At 43.8% G+C, this 16,153-nt stretch overlaps 1 protein-coding gene across 3 annotated transcripts in view; it reads right to left on the bottom strand.

The window, feature by feature from the left end:
* Positions 1 to 715: 715 nt before the first annotated feature.
* Ccdc169 (coiled-coil domain containing 169) overlaps positions 716 to 16,153 on the bottom strand; it is a 30,477-nt gene continuing 15,039 nt past the window's right edge. For 2 of the 3 annotated variants that reach the window (XM_006977554.4, XM_076574099.1), the window contains exons 5-8: positions 13,615 to 13,713; positions 13,274 to 13,327; positions 8,738 to 8,814; positions 716 to 1,001 (exon numbers count right to left, since the gene is read on the bottom strand). In XM_006977554.4, the coding sequence (XP_006977616.1) occupies positions 902 to 1,001; positions 8,738 to 8,814; positions 13,274 to 13,327; positions 13,615 to 13,713 (330 nt within the window). In that variant the 3' untranslated portion in view covers positions 716 to 901. Of the gene's footprint in view, positions 1,002 to 8,727; positions 8,815 to 13,273; positions 13,328 to 13,614; positions 13,714 to 16,153 lie in introns of all 3 variants that reach the window. The other variant, XM_042279066.2, reaches the window with a different exon arrangement.

Genomic DNA, 16,153 nt, shown 5'->3' with positions numbered 1-16,153 from the left:
TATCTTATTAAAATGGGCATGTAAGTTATATGAATTTTCCTGGCCTAGATTACAGTTACAAAAACCATCGAAGTCACAAAACTCCCTAACTATGAACGGAATTCATTGAAGTTTGTGGGTCTTAAAACAATGACTCTTCTCTTATTCTTGTTCTGGTTACTGCTAGTCTCCAGTATTCCAAACTCTTGAAAATTTTGATTCAAAGAACTGTTGTGAGTTAATAAACATCACAAGACGACTTTAATGCCACATACTCAGTGGCAGGCCCCTGTGACTGAATAAGCTTTCTAGAAAGGCAAGAAATCTTGTAAATGATACAATATACCATAGTCGCTTCATAGATGTGGGAAATTTTACATGAGGTGATAAAATTTGCCCCCAGCCCTCGAGGTTACCAGCGGAGTGGGGCCTGAGAACAGCACAATGCCTGACTGAAGTTATTGGCAGCACCTCAGTCAGCCTTTCATGTGCATGTGATCTGTGATCGTGTGACCTTGATTTTAACAAGCCGAGCTGAGTGGGCACGATGCAACCTAAAATCACAAAGAGAGTTTTTTTCCCATATAAGATTGTAGCTAATGGCCAACTTAGAAACCAAACACACAGTTATCAGTGCAATGAGGGCAGACCAGAAACGCCCTGCTTAGAGTGTCGGGATGATGTCAGCCTTCGGGCTGCCTCCTAGGACACAGTAAGAACCACAAGCACAGGGATCGGACATTTAGAGTCACCCGAGACACGTGACTTTTATGCAGACAGACGAATCGATTTTTGAAAGAGCCAGAGAAGCTGCTCTTCCTTATCTATTTCTTCCCCCTGCGAAATATGTTGAACATCAACCTAAAGTGAAGATTCTGGATGAACAAAAGATGGAAAAATAGAAGTCTGCCCAGCTCTGGAATCACGGGTTGAGTTTTGGAAGATGGTTTGATCTTGATATCTTTTTTACTGGTCCTTTCTTGGCATTCGTTATCTTCTGATTAACGGGATTGTATCTTCCACTGAAATAAAATAAGCATTGATCACAATTTTTCTGTCACCACTGTCTGCAACAACAACAACAACAAAACAACCAACAGCTTATGCCACGTATGGCTGACCCATCTCCTCCAGGCTGGAGCAGGGAAGTCTTCATTGACACGTTCTGCCTACAGCCTTAGGCAGCCATGTGTCATCATCTCACGCAGAATGGGGCAACCACTGCAAATGCAGGCACTCAAGGCTGAGACTCCAGAAGCAGCCCATCAGGTACCCACCGTAGAAGGCTCTGTCTGGAGAAAGGGGAGGGGGACCAATCTGCTACTTACCTTTCAATCTGAATTAAAGGTAAGAACATGGAGGGGCCAAGAAATAGAATAGGGACAATAAACCAATACCAATACTCGGATTTCTGTTCTTCGATCCCATGGACTCTTCTCTGACTGACCTATGCAGTTTTGTGAAGGCGACTTCTTTGTATTCTTCTTGGAGATAGCAGATGCTGCTCCAGCTCCAGCACTTTTCAGATCTAAGAGAGTGGTCTCAGCAAAAAACGACCAAGTAAAGACCTGCCATTTTCCTTCTAAGCAGGGAAACTTTTCTCTCCCCCATAAAAGTAAAGAGAAGTTGGCAAAAATGGCTCAAAGCAAGTGCCTTGAAAGTCTAGACATCAAACATTCATAGCAAATCTCATGAATTTACAAAACAAAGAAAGTTGGGGACTTGGTGAGAGCACTGAGTTGTGCAGAATTTAATTTCCCCTGGCCCCATGCCTGCCCCTTACCTCCAAGAAAACCAACAGGCCATAGCTATGGTAAACCCAGGAGCCAACACATACTACAGGAGATGCCAACCCCTGACTGCAAAGCTCTTCTTTGCCCTTCTCTGGACATGGTCCAGCATCAACACTTCTCTTGGAGAATTTGCTGGAACAAATTGAAGCCATCATTAATCTCATAGCTACTGCTATTTAAAAACTAAGCCAACCAGGAAAGTTCAAAGGCTGGGGTGGGTACTAATAAACTCCAGCACGTGTCTTGGGATCTGGAACACCATACTCATGGGCAACTATATGTACCTAGACTCATGTGTGTTCTTGGGAAAGACTTGACAAGGCCCTACATTCTCACCTCTGGCTAAATTTGTGGTGCTGTAAACACAGAAATGAAGGTGATGGCTGAGCAGTGGTTTTCCTGGCTGAGTATGGGGAGCCGGTCCAAACACACATGCTGAGTCCACCGGGAAGCAAGAGCGTTATTGATTCCCGGCACTTTAAATTTTTATGTTAATCCTAAGGTAACCACTTAGCGAACCCAGCAGAGTATGAAGTGACCACTCATGAGAAAGAGCACCAACTTCACAGAATGAAGTTTAGAAAGTCACCCCATGACAGTAGCCTTCAGCCCTGGGGAAGAGAGAGACTCTGAGATTCAGAATAGGTACTTGATATTATATAAAATGACCAGTTTTGATGAAACAGAAAAGATAACCAAAAATACAGACACCATAAATAAAGCTCAGATGAAAGAGGGACAGCAAAGCTGTCAGTAAAAACTCAGTTTAAATCATGAAATGCTGAAACATACTTAAAAATCAACACCAAGGGGGTGGCGGGGGGCAACACTTCAAGACACAGCAATCAGCGCTAATTTTCTGCAAAGCAACCCAGCAGTGAATTTAAAGGAAATTAAAAGGCTTCTGCACAGCAAGGAGACAACCAGAGGAGCAAAGAGAACCACAGAAGGGAGAAAGTCCTGGCCAGTTTTATTTCAGACAGGGCATTAATAGCTGGAATATACAAAGGAATGCAAATATTAACCTCCCAAGCCCCAAAACTGCCAGTCAAGAAACGGGCCAGTGAACTGAACAGGTGGTTCTCAAAAGAAGAAAAATGGTGAATAAAAATTTGAAAAGGTATCCCACATCTTTATCCATCAGAGAAATACGAACAAAATGACTTTGCGATTCCATCTCATCCAATGGCTTTCAGCAGAAAAACTAATGGCAACATTCGTTGATGGGGATGTGGGGAAAGGCGAACCCTAGTCCTCGTTGGCAGAGGTATCAAGTGGTACAGCCACTTTGGAGAATGGTGTGGTTGTTTCTCTAAAGACTAAAAATAGAGTTACCACCCACATCCGCTGTGCTGCTTCTGATACATAACCAAAGAACTCTAACCCGATGACAGAGATATGCCCATAGCCCTGTTCCCTGTTGCCCAGAGCCAGACTAGATGTCCATCAACAGAAGAGTGGTGGAAATGTGGCACATATACACAATGAAAATGTAATCATCCATGAAAATGAAACTTAGGGGAAATGGAAATATATTAAACGAGGTAACGCAGGACCAGAAGACAAGTGCCATGTGCTTCGTCTCATGTACGGATCTCAGCTTCTAATTTTTATGTGTGTTTACCTAGAAATAGTGTGGATGCCAAGAAACCAAGGAGAGGCCCTTCAAGGGGAAGTGGTTTTAAGGGAGAGGAGTGGGAGGGTATGAAAGTGGAAAGGGGCATCCTGAGGTTAGAAGACTACCACAGCGGATGCAGAGAGAGAGGAATGGATGGTACTGGAGGGACGACTCAAACCTAAGTATATGGGATAATGCCACAAGGAAGCCTGTTACTTTGTATTCAAATAAATAAAGAGCACATATAAAACTCTGTCAGGAGTATCCATAGCAATATTGTTCACATTATCACGAATGTATAGATAAGTCAAACCCACATCAACTGATGATTGGATAGCCAATGATCTATAAAAATCTGGGATGCTAGCTAATCACCATGATAAATCTGGCAGTGCTCAATATGGATTATCTTGAGGACAAAAGCTGGATCATCTTGCCACACCTTGCACATTCTCAAGTGACATAATAATAGGAAACCCCCACAGGAATAGAAAGATTAGTGACGCCCAAGAGCTAGAGGGTGAGAACTGACTACTAATAGGTATGACACCTCTTTGGGAGTTGTTAGGGGAGAGCGTTCTAGAATCAGTGGCAATGGTTACTCAACCGGGAGAGTACACTAAAAACCACTCAGCTTTGCTGTGTGTGACTGCAGACTGCTTCAGTCATATGCAAATATGTATGTGGGATTAACAGGTTACAATGGCGTTCAGCTGTGCTCAACAAGGTTTAGAAACCATTTTATATGTGGGTACTACATAACTGATTCTAGCATGACAGTGTTACATGGTTGTTATCTGCATGCTCAAATTGTTGTTTATACTTATATTTCTCTCTTTACAAACGGATGCTTTCTTATTCTGCTTGCACTTTGTAGTTACTAATGTACTACACACTGGAAAGGAATGAAATTTGAGAATATTTATCAAGTTAGGAGTTTTTCAAAATCTTCTAATTCTCCTATCAACTATCCAGCATAGATAGGTTTCACCTTCATTTTACAAGGAGGTAAACTGAGTCTGAAAGTTACTAACTACTCTTATAAAGCCACATTGTGTAAGTGGTAAAGGAAAATTGATTTTCTGTCTGCTCCAAAGCCAGTCAGTGCAAAATTTCATTAACCATCATGCTTCTTGCTTTATTAAAAGAATAATACTGAATATACTGTTATTTTGAGTTGGATACTTCCACAAGCTAGCTTATCATGGGATTTTTACTCTCATTAAGATGATACAAAACTTCACAATTCATAGAAAATACCAAAAATGAATAAATACAAATTATCCATAACCCTACCAAATTATTTTACACTATACTTTTATTTACTATTATAAATATTCTACATCAGTTCTATATTCTAGAATCTGCATTCCAGAATCTTCTAGAGTCCATTAGAACTTCTTAATGCTGTCACAGTTTGTTGATTATTGTATTAAGGTTGCAGACATTGGCTATATTTCCTATATCTGCTTCTTGTCTTAAAAACAAGTCCCCCAAACAACCTGTCCCTCAATGACCCACAATTAATGTCCCACAGATGCTTTTATTCTGGAGAGTGGAGGACTGCTCTGTCTTCCCTGAGGGCCTTTGATCACTATATAAAACTTTGATCAGCAAAGCGAAGAGGAGGCTGCATCACACAGAAAAAGAAATGCCACAGTTGGTTCTTGGCTGAGTCGTTGCTGTGGTGCCCGTCACCATTTGGGTTCCTTACTGGCCAAGTCCGGTTTTCGCAGTTGATATATTCCATGGACTACAGTCCAAAGCTACCTACCAGCTTTGTAAAATGTTGGGAGTAACTTCCAAATCTATTTCTAAAGAGTATTTCCCTTAACCATGTTAGCAATCCTTTATAAACAGTATGTGCAAGGATCTTTGACATAGATCTTTCAGCAAGATGGAAACATCTTCTTCGTTTACAGCCACCATTTCACAAAGTCGGGATGTAATTGGTGATATTCAACTGGGCAGAATCACTTTTTGATTGATGTTTTAAATAGAATTTCTCTTCACTGGGTCTCTTCTGGTACTCTGATTTATTCTGAGTGTCAAGCAGTATCTTAAGCCAGCGTTGAAACATTGGTACTGCTAATACAGATGTTGCCTGTGACCAAAGGTCAGTGTGTTAAGCATGAGCCCTGGCTGTACTAGTGGGAGGGAGGCTGTGGGGATCTGTAGGAGTCTGGGTCTGGTGGGAAGTCTTGCGGTCGGTCACTGGGAACATGACTTTGAAGGCAGCAGTGGGAGCCAGACCCTTCCTCTCTGCCTTATGGTCTGCCTAGCACCACCAACCATAGTGTGCTGCCAGACGCAGGCACAGCACAGTGAGAGCGACCAATCCGAGACCAGAACCTTTCAAACTAAGGCTAAGTTAACTTTAAAAAAAAAATAAGTGAATTACCTCAACCTCTGTGTTACAGATGCAAGTTGACGAGCACATAAGAGAAGGTGAACCAGAGCAAACGTAAAAGCCGTAGCACTTGAGTTTAAAATATCATCCAAAACATGGCATGTACAAAAGTATGCAAACTATAAGCTCAAAGACCCAGGAAGTATCTGAACTTCACATTCCAACAACTGCTCCCCAAGCTTATAGATGAAATACTGTCATCCTACTGGAAGGTGCTCCTGGACTTCCTAGTTCTCAGCCCCATTTGTAAAGACCCTCCTGTGTTCCCACGCCAGCTTACTTCTACCTCGTTGAACTTTATGTGAATGGAAGCACATCTACATATTCCTTTACAGAACACTATGAGAATTATCCAAATGTTGTGTAAATGGTATTTTATTACTATTACTTATATAGTATATATGCATAGACATAACAAATATCCATTCTCTATTGACGAACATTTTAGGATTTTTCTACCTTTGACTATCATGGATGAAGCTGCTATGACATCCATGTACAGGACTCCTGGTGTAAATACACCACTGTGTTTGGAAGTAGAATTGTTGACAGACAGACTAGGTATATGGACAGCTATAGAAGTGGATACTAAACACCATTCCCAAGCAGCCATCTAAATCCACACTCCAGCAGCTCCCACTTTAGTGTTCTGGCTCTGCCTCACCATCACCCCTGTCCTCTGTAGGTGAGAGATGGTGTGGACACCTCCTCCTAAATTCATAGGCCACTTGGGGTCAACTCTGCTGTGAGGTGCTCAGCTCCAGCGCTAGTTATATGAGTTTGAGTAATCAACAAAGGCTATCGCATTCCGTGGTCAGAAGACAATATTTTAAGGCAGTCCCAACTACATACATGTATTCAAATATCTACTCAGGAAGATAGAGAAGTTCCTGTTGGGTGAGGTCCAAGGTTGCTGATAGTTTCAGACAGCAAAGGAAGGCCTTAATGGTCCGGGTGCTTGACCACTCATCAGCTCAGTAATCTGTTCAAAGATTATTAAGCAGCGGTCTACAGTGGATAATCTCTCCACCATTCAGATTCATCACAGGCAGAATGGATCCGGGTGGGAACGAGCAGCTCAGAAGGTTGTGAGGTGACTGAATGAGTGAGAGTTCCCAGCCCAAGGCATCCACCTCCTACATCAGCACCTCAGGCTCAGCTCAGACCTATGGCTCAGAGGCCCAAACAAGCAGATGGAGGCATGGTGTACAACCACTGCTCCACAAGGAGGCAGGTGGGGATGGGCACCTTGGTGATCTCCTTGGGCATCCTTCAGGCAAACCTGTAGAGATCTGAGATCTGTCAGGAAGCACGCCCCTCAGTACGATGGCTTCAGTAGCACATGACTTCAGGCTCAGTATGACGTGACTTCAGAGTTTACTCTCTGACATAGCCAACCTCAAGAGTATTCAGTGAAAATCCAAACTGTCCTCAGAGTCAACGTCTGGGCATGTTTATGGATATGCACATCAATGTAGTGAGAATAAGGCCTAGTATAATTTTCCAAGTACCTCTTCAGTATCAAAGAAAATTTCAGAGTAGTAGTAGTAACTGTTACAAAGAGATTTGGATTAGAGTAAAGATAAAAATAAAAGGTAGTTCTGTAAGGTGGCTGTGCAGAGAACAGCTGAGGTAGCAGCTGGGAATTGCTGTCCTCAACAAGGTTTGCCCATGAGGCACCTAGTGGCAGTCCTCTCTCCTAGTAAAGCCTTGCCCTAGGTGGAACAATGCCCCCGTACCTACACTGTAGATGACACCTGCTTATCTCCTTGGAGTCTGGAATGTCAGTAAGAGTTAGGTAGATGACTGATGCTGGCCAGCAGCAACCTTGGATGCTGTGCAATGGTGAGCCTCTCCAGGAAATAAAAGCCTTGTGTGCTGTCAACTTGCCTGGGTAGCTCCTTCTTGGAGGGACTAAGTGTGTCAGTGGGGTTCTGCTTAGACAGAATGTCACAACTTGGTGCCTAGTTCTCAGTCTTTACTCTAGGAGCTTTTTCCCTCGTGGATTTCAATTGTGTCTTTTCTCTGTGACATATCCTAGCTCAAGTACAAATACATCCTGAGTTCTAGAACCTACCACTGAGTCCTTTACCACCAAGATGGTCTTGGGAATCTCAGACATAGTGGTTTGATTCTTTTTCCATGGAGGTCCTTTGTCAAATTTTAATATTTAAGGTACACTATGATTCCATGATGAAAATGTGTAAAGAAAATTAATTGTAATTTAAATAAGTAATGATTATTAATGAAAAATGTACTTCGACCCATCTAGCTGAGAATTGGGCAAAATTGACTACATCATTAATCTTTACCAAAGAAACCCATCGTGTTACGTATCCCTTGGGTACCTCCTGTCTTAGCCGTGGCTGGACAGGATTGATTTGTAACTAACTCACATCTTGAGTTAATTTTTCAGTGTTCTATATCAATATGTTCCCCCACACAGAGATAAGGTTGTAAGACAAGCATCTGGTGGCTCTGTGTTTTCTACAGGATCTGGAAAGTTCAGAAGCATATACAGCCTCAGAAATACCTAAAAGCTCCTTTGTTCTTCATCATAAAGTGGCTTCATTTACATGGGATATGTAGTTTAAACTGTACTATGTCCATAGCAACAAATATGTTTGCCCTCTGAAAAGGTCAAGGCAGACAGCAATTTTGTCTATAACATGTTAGTGGTGAAGGTTTTACTCTCCCATGGGTTCCATGCTGCTTTCGTTTAACATGTCACCTAGTTTGGAAACTAACAGTGCTTCTGGGAGCTCAAATCTCAAATCTGGAGTGTGAGCTTCTCTGGAGTCTCTTACCATGTGCATTTTTATACATTGCTATACCATCCAGAACCCCAGCTTCCAAAATATAAAGGACACCTGTTGCGTGAGTGCCGTTCGCGGGCGAGTATAATTAGCTAGCAAGGGGAGGTCTACCTAGACGTACGTTTTCACCAGACTGTCTTTCATTCTAGGCAGCGGATCCATCTGTTGTCTTTTAGAAACCTGATTTAAGCCAGAAACCTGAAATACAAAAACAACATATTATTTTCTTACTTCCCAACTGATTTCTGGATTCAAAGTGTCAATTTTCCATCAATTCCTTTCACAAATGTCTCGTAGCATGTGTAGAAGGTGCTAAGAGCGGCAGGAAGTTCAGCCATTTTCTAAAAGGATCAACGTTTTAAGTTTCTGTACAAACCCTCTCTGGGCCCCACAGTCCATGTGACTTTTAATTTAAATACAGAAGAAACTAGGGTAGCCATTCACTCATGTGTGTAGACCACTAGGCATTTCTACAGTAGACATTAAACATACATAAAACAGGTAGCCTGCCAGCAAAGCAGAAAAGGCCAGGAACATGATATAGCGGGAAAGCAAAAAGATGAGATAGTGTGTTCATTACATCAATTTTGTCATTTTTCCCAGGATACGCAAATGGCTGCCTCAGGCAATTTGAGAACATTGAAGGCTGATTGACTTCCAGATGGCCACTGAAGCCTTGAATGAATGAGTCCATCCATCAAGGGCAATACTGGAGAGAAGAAGCTCAGTGACATAAACCAAAGACAAGAGCATCTGAGGGGCCAGGAGTGGCACCCAGGACATCATGTCAACAGTAGGGAACCCACCCAACACTGTCCGTGAAGATCTGTGTCACAGCCACCAGCCTAACAGGTTCAGCTCACTGCCATGATAAGGTGGAGAGGGGGACACCTGGTGTCCTCTGGCTTCCATGAGTGCTCATCCACTCTTCGGTATGCATACACCACACATGAGCACAGATGTGACATACACACAACACACACACACATATAAAATAAAAGAGAATGTAGAATTTCTGGACAGTCCTACAGACCTGGGTCTCTATTGACCACTCTCACGTCCTTTGCTAAAAGTCTATGTTATTCGGAACAAACACCAAAACAAATCTCTCAGGTCTCATAACTCTGAAAAGTCAGTCCTGCTGCACTCTGTAATAATTCCTTGTGTCTGTGAGTCCTTATGATAGGGTCTCTAACACAGTATATAAGTGAGAAGACCTGTGGTGGGGGAGTCGATGTCTGTCAAACACGCCCACCTCGGTTGTTAAGTTACAGGTTAGATATAAGCAGGCTTGGAAGACACAGGGATTCGACCCTCCCTCACAGTCAACAACTTTAAACCCAGAACTAAAGCAGACTTCAATTACCGGCTAGAAAAAGGACACATCTGTGACCTGGGAAGGAGCCTGACACCTGAGCTGCCTTGCCTGGAGGGCCATGAATGGAGAACTTCTCAACCTGGCTGAAGGCGTCCTGAACCTTTACAGGGTGACTCTATCGCAGGAGGCTTTCTGGTAAAGAACAACGACACACCTTTACTGCCTCCTCTAAACAAAGATCCAAACAGGCCTGTCAATCACCTGGACAGAAAAAAACCCCTCAGGAAAAGCTGCTTGTTCTGGGGATTTTAGAAAATAGTCTAATGGCTGCCTATCGTGTAGGTCAGGCCCGGGGTCTCTTTGGCCATTGTCTGCTCACACCGCTTGAGAGTGCATTTACTCAGCAATAAGCCACGCCTGTTCTCTGCACCACTCTCTTTATCTTCTAAATTCATCCGATAGAGACCACAGGAGTGGGAGGAAAGGAAAGCAGAGACTGAATCAGGCACAAACACAGTGGATGGAGAATGAGACAGTCCGGACGAGCACTACAGATGAGTACTACAGACGGTCCCACAGCAGACTGGGAAACACAGCTCCCACAGGATCAATTATTTATGCACTCGGTGTGGGAAGAACAAAACTCACCCATTACCCTTCCCAGGCACTGCAGTCTGCGCCTGGCCGGATCCACCTTTGATGATAAAGATTAACAATTCACTCTAGAGTGAAATCCTCATTAACATTTATACTGGGGACAGGATTAACGCCTTCCTGGAAAGCTGCTGGCTTTGATTGTACATTCAATGAGTCTGCACTCTGAGGAAGATTAGTCAGCCTAAGTGGGTTTTTTGTTGTTGTTTTTGTTTTTTGAGAGAAATAAAGGGAAATGGATGTTTCAGGGGCAAAAGACTTTCACTTTTCACCTTAGACAAAATCAAGGGTGTTTTACATGAATGGACGTTTTCCTACTCATGGGCTTTTTATCATCAGTTGTATAAATGCTCCCGAACTCTGACGGTTTGATAGTCTTTGTAGTAAACAACAAGAAGAGCCAGGCACTCTGGCTGACCTCTGCAGGGACGTACTGTTGAGAAAGCAAACGCATGTGTTAGCTGTAAGAGACCCAAGTAGAATGTCCATCACAGAGCAAGAGCCTCCAACGCTCAGGAAGGGGCAGGGAGGTGGCATCCTCCAGTTGCTGGAGTTCAGAGCCTCCGATGTGTCCTACACATCACTCTACTCTTCACACACACAGCTCTCTACACACTCCATCAGACTGGGAGGCCGAGGGTACCAGGTTCTTCCTCAAGGGAAGGAAAGAAGTTAGGGTCTAGAAAGGTCACACAGCAAGGAGGGGCTGGGGAGATGTCTCAGGAGCTAAGGGCTCAGAGATTGCAAGCATGAGGACTTCAGTTCGAATCTCCAACATCCAAGCCAAAAGCCAGGCACGGCTCTGCCCTCCTGAAGTTCTAGCTGGAAGGAGGAGTCGGGCAGATCCCAAGAGCTTCTAGGCAGTCAACCTAACTGAAATGGTGAGCTTCCAGCTCACTGGAAGACTGTCTCAGGGCGACGAGGCAGAGAGCAATGTAGCCTGCTCTGGCCCACATGCACGCACACACACACACACACACACACACACACACACACACACACACACACTCATACACATTCACACACTCACTCACACACACATTTACACACTTACTCACACACTGATACATACACTCTCACTCACACACACATTCACACACACTTTTACTCACACACTGATACATACACTCTCACACACATTGACACATACACTCACTCACACATATACACATACTTATACACACTCACACACACACACACACACACTCACACATTCACTCACATACACACACATACACACACACACACACTCACACACTCACACACACTCACACACACTCTTCCACACATTCAGATACTCATAATTTTAAGAAGTAACAAAGAAAGTAAATGAAGAGCTGGATTCAAATCCAGAGTCTGTCTGGCTTCACAGTCTGTGGTCTTTCCATCACATCAAGGCCTCCTAGAGAAGCTAGTGTTCACAAGAGACCTTGAGATGGAGCGGAACAGGCTCCAGTGAGAAAGTGTGTCCCGAGCGGAGTGAGGAGTTAGAGAACAGGCAGGAGGGAGTCGGGCTGCAGGTACAAGCCTTGCTTCCCAGCCACTGCCCAGGACCAGGAAGTCGGCGTTGATTGTTATTGTAAGACGGGAGATGACAGGGACTGACCGTCTTGTTTCATTTCCTGCTTACTTTGTTGACACTAAGCCCCAAGCATCCCTTTGTCACAGTAACCCTAATTTTCATTCTTAACTCCCTCCCACATTTGCCCTTTGGGGCTCCAATCCCCACACCTAGCTCCTCCTCTGAATTATTTCATAGATCATTCTCTAAGCTCTGTATCACTGTAGCAGATTGATCTTATGTCCATAGGTCCCCTGTCTCCCTGCCTGCCTAGCTACACTCTCCTTCTGGCTCCCTCCACCACTGATGCTCTTCAGAACTAGGACCTGAACTGTCTTTTCTTTTGCCTTACAAGTGGTCCCTACTGTATCTCATTCTTCCCATGTCTTCAATTACTATCTGTGTGCCAATGATTTCTAAACGTCTCTTTCCAATCTAGAATATTCTCCTGGGATTCACACATCTATCTGATGTCTGGATACTTCTATTTGGACAATATTTACTGAAAAGTGAATTCATGTCCTAATCTTAAAACGAATAGCAAAATAAAGTTAATGTAAGTTAAATATACATGTATATCAGCATTAATTATAAAGATGTCTATATATGTGCTGCATGATGTGGTAGATGTTATAAAGCATTAGGATGAAGACAACCTTTTAAATCATGAGGAAACTGAAGTCACAGCACTGGTGATGTAAAGCATGACCTCTGTAGTAACACCAATGTCACAGATGAAACAAAGTCAGATGGACGCTTTCAAGAGTCAGGCATACAACGTATCGATCACTTCCCACTGATAGCTGGGCTCTGTAGCTCAGACCCACCACCGACAGTTAGGAAGTGACATGACTGGAATTTTATGACACTGGAAGATTACCAGTTTAATCTTCATCACCATGATTATTACAATCAAACTACACAAATTTATCTTTTATCCGAGGAGACCATTTCACCTCTTTATAAAAGTTGTCTTTTCCTTTCCATTTTCCTTATTTAAAAACCCAGGCTGTTTTCTTCCTTAATCCCAACATTTTTTTTTCTCTGCCAAACAAATAAGAATGGAAAAGTAAAATGATTTACAGCCAGAGGAAACTTTTAGAATTTGCAGTAAAAGGAGTTACCTGAGACATTTCTGTGATGTACGTACGGCGCTCATTGTTGGTCTTGTGGTACGCCTATTAAAAGATAACAGGTAAATCCTGCATGAGAGAGGGATTGCCACTCTAAGCGGGTCATTACCAAGTCTCTTACTTTTTTTTTTCCAGGGCTGAGGACCGAACCCAGGGCCTTGCACTTGCTAGGCAAGCGTTCTACCATTGAGCTAAATCCCCAACCCCCTCTTACTTTTTATATCACATGAAATAGTGTTGTAAAAACTTCATGATTGTCAAGTAGGTTAATAGGAAATACTAGAAATAAATGACAGCTTGAAGAACATTGCTTCATAGGGAGCTAAACCAACCTTGGATTCCTGCTCAAGTTTAAGTGCGTAGTCTTTCACTTGACTTTCGAGACTCCTCTTTTCTTTTTCAAGTTGTTTGAGTAACGTGTTTAAAGATTCCTGAAAATATGAACAGTGAATTTTATGTACTTGTAGTTCTAAGCAACAATAAAAAAATCATTAAAATGTTTGCCAGTTAATGACTGCTCTAGCCCAGTGTGACTGTCATTTCATGAGCTGCACTAGGCATTTTTAAAGTAGCAGCAATAATACATAAAATAGTTATCATGTTTATTGAACTCTGTTCCATGAATTGCATTATTAAATACCTTCTGGGTCTATTTCAAAATTACATCTGTTGTCCCAAGGCCCCCAAATTGGACTAAGACCCAGAATTGTGCCTCTGCATAGAAGTTCCTAGAGAAAGGTAAAGGTTTATAAGGTCTGAAGAGAAATCAGAATATATGTATTATAGATGACTTCATTTGGTTTGGATCATGAGACAGCCTGTCTTTCTGTTTAATGTAGAGAAAATCGCAGCCCCAGGGGTTGCATACTTAGACCAAAGATGTGGGACCAACGAGAATGCTGGAACCGGAGCCCAGATAAGAGGGTTCCCAGGGTCACACACACTGAAGCTGCCAGACACACAGCTGCTGCCAGGCAAAGACTGCCTATCTTCTGCCAACTGTATGCTTCGCGTCTATTTTATATGCTAGTGTAAACTACCTGAGACACCAGGCATCCACAGAGGGAAAAACTGAAGGCTCCTCTCCCCCAAGAGCGGGGATGAAGCAGATCATGGTGACTAAGATCAATAACACAGTTACAGGGGCTGGAGAGCTGGCTCAGAGGTTAAGAGCACTGGCTGCTCTTCCAGAGGTCCTGAGTTCAAGTCCAAGCAACCACATGGTGGCTCACAGCCATCTGTAATGAGATCTGGCGCCCTCTTCTGGTGTGTAGGCATATATGTGGGCAGAACAGTGTATGCATAATAAATAAATAAATAAATCTTTTTAAAAAGTAAGAAAAATAGAGAAAAGTATGATAAAAAATGTATCATTTTAGATCTGCCAAGGAACACTAGTTTCCTAGCAACGTGGGCTCCAGCCCACTGATGATGAGGTCTAGGAGGGGCAGCAGCAGCATCCTCAGTGGTACCTCTCCAGAGGCACTAGCAAGGCTCTGAGATTTCAGTCACCCTACCAGGGTGCTATCCTTCACATAACAGACCCATCTGGCCTGGGCACTCACCTGCCTCTCAGAGTGGATTTCAGCCATGCCCTACTGAGTTTGCTCTCCCATTTTGGGGACAGACTTCCTGAGAGCTTCCAAGAAGGCCGTCCGGTCTCACCCTTAGATCTTGCTGATTAACAGTTCCCTGTCTCAAATCATCCTAAAGCAGGCTACAGTACAACCTCCTGGGAACCCTGTATTTCCAAAACTCCTGCCTCACAGCTTCTTCCACAGTATCATGACCTAACCATCGCCCTGGGATGATCAATTGGTATTATATGTACCAATCAGGACAGATCTTCTGCCTGCCACACAGTGGCCCAGACAGGCATGCCCCATCTTCCTGCTTCCTCACATCGCTTTGGGCACCATTGGTTTTATACCTAGCCTTCTGTGAAGTAGCTGCCAAGATGGGATTAGAAGAGCAAAGGTCAGGAATGCCCTGTGAGGATGGGGGAGGGGAAACAGGAGACTGAGAGAGCAGTCACGTGGTCTCTCCATAGTGCAGGCCAAGCAGGCTGGCTAGAAGCAGACACATCCCAGTCTGTCATTCAGCCTACAAAAGTTTAGGAAAATTAAGAGGAAACCTTGAGCCCAATCAGTGAACAAAGGAATCCCCACATATGCCAGCAATAACTCCACCCTTGTCTCTCTGCTGCCATAGCCCAGAGGCAGAGAACAGACCTTGGTAAGTGTGGCCTCAATGGGGTTCAAAGGCAGGCACCTAGACTCCTTGGTCGAACAATCTTCTTGCCCTGGGAGTCTGAGGCACCCTGCCTGAACCATCACATTTCCTTTGTCAACCCAATGGCCTTGTGATGTTGACCTGGCTGGAATTTTCTAAGTGCATGGTTGGGGGATGACAGCCGACCTCTGCTTCTTCTTTCTCCTTCTCCTTCTCCTTCTTTTTCCTGAGACAGGGTTTCTCTGTGTAGTTTTGGTGCCTGTCCTTGGATCTCGCCATGTAGCCCAGGCTGGCCATGAACTCACAGAGATCCACCTGGCTCTGCCTCACGAGTGCTGGGATTAAAGGCGTGCACCACCACTGCCCGGCCGAGCTCTGCTTCTTAAAATGCACAGTTCCTTTCTCGGTGCCCTGTCTCACTTTTACCTTCTATTTGTGAAGCTCTGAGGTCCAGAGCTATGGCATTTTTATCCAGAAAATGGTCTCCTAGCTGAAGGAAAGTGTGCCAGCCACGTGAGGTGGCACCAAGTCCTGAGCGATGACTGCTCACTGTCTCACCCTACTTCCCCCATACCAGCTGCTCCCCAGCCCCCATGGATAAGTCTGGAGCCCGCTGGCCTTGTCACTTGGGTCACTCTC

This window comes from Peromyscus maniculatus, chromosome 6 (assembly GCF_049852395.1).
Source record: "Peromyscus maniculatus bairdii isolate BWxNUB_F1_BW_parent chromosome 6, HU_Pman_BW_mat_3.1, whole genome shotgun sequence".
NCBI lineage: Eukaryota > Metazoa > Chordata > Mammalia > Rodentia > Cricetidae > Peromyscus > Peromyscus maniculatus.
The sequence above is the reverse complement of the archived record's forward strand: the minus strand, read 5'-3'. Positions and strand labels throughout refer to the sequence as shown.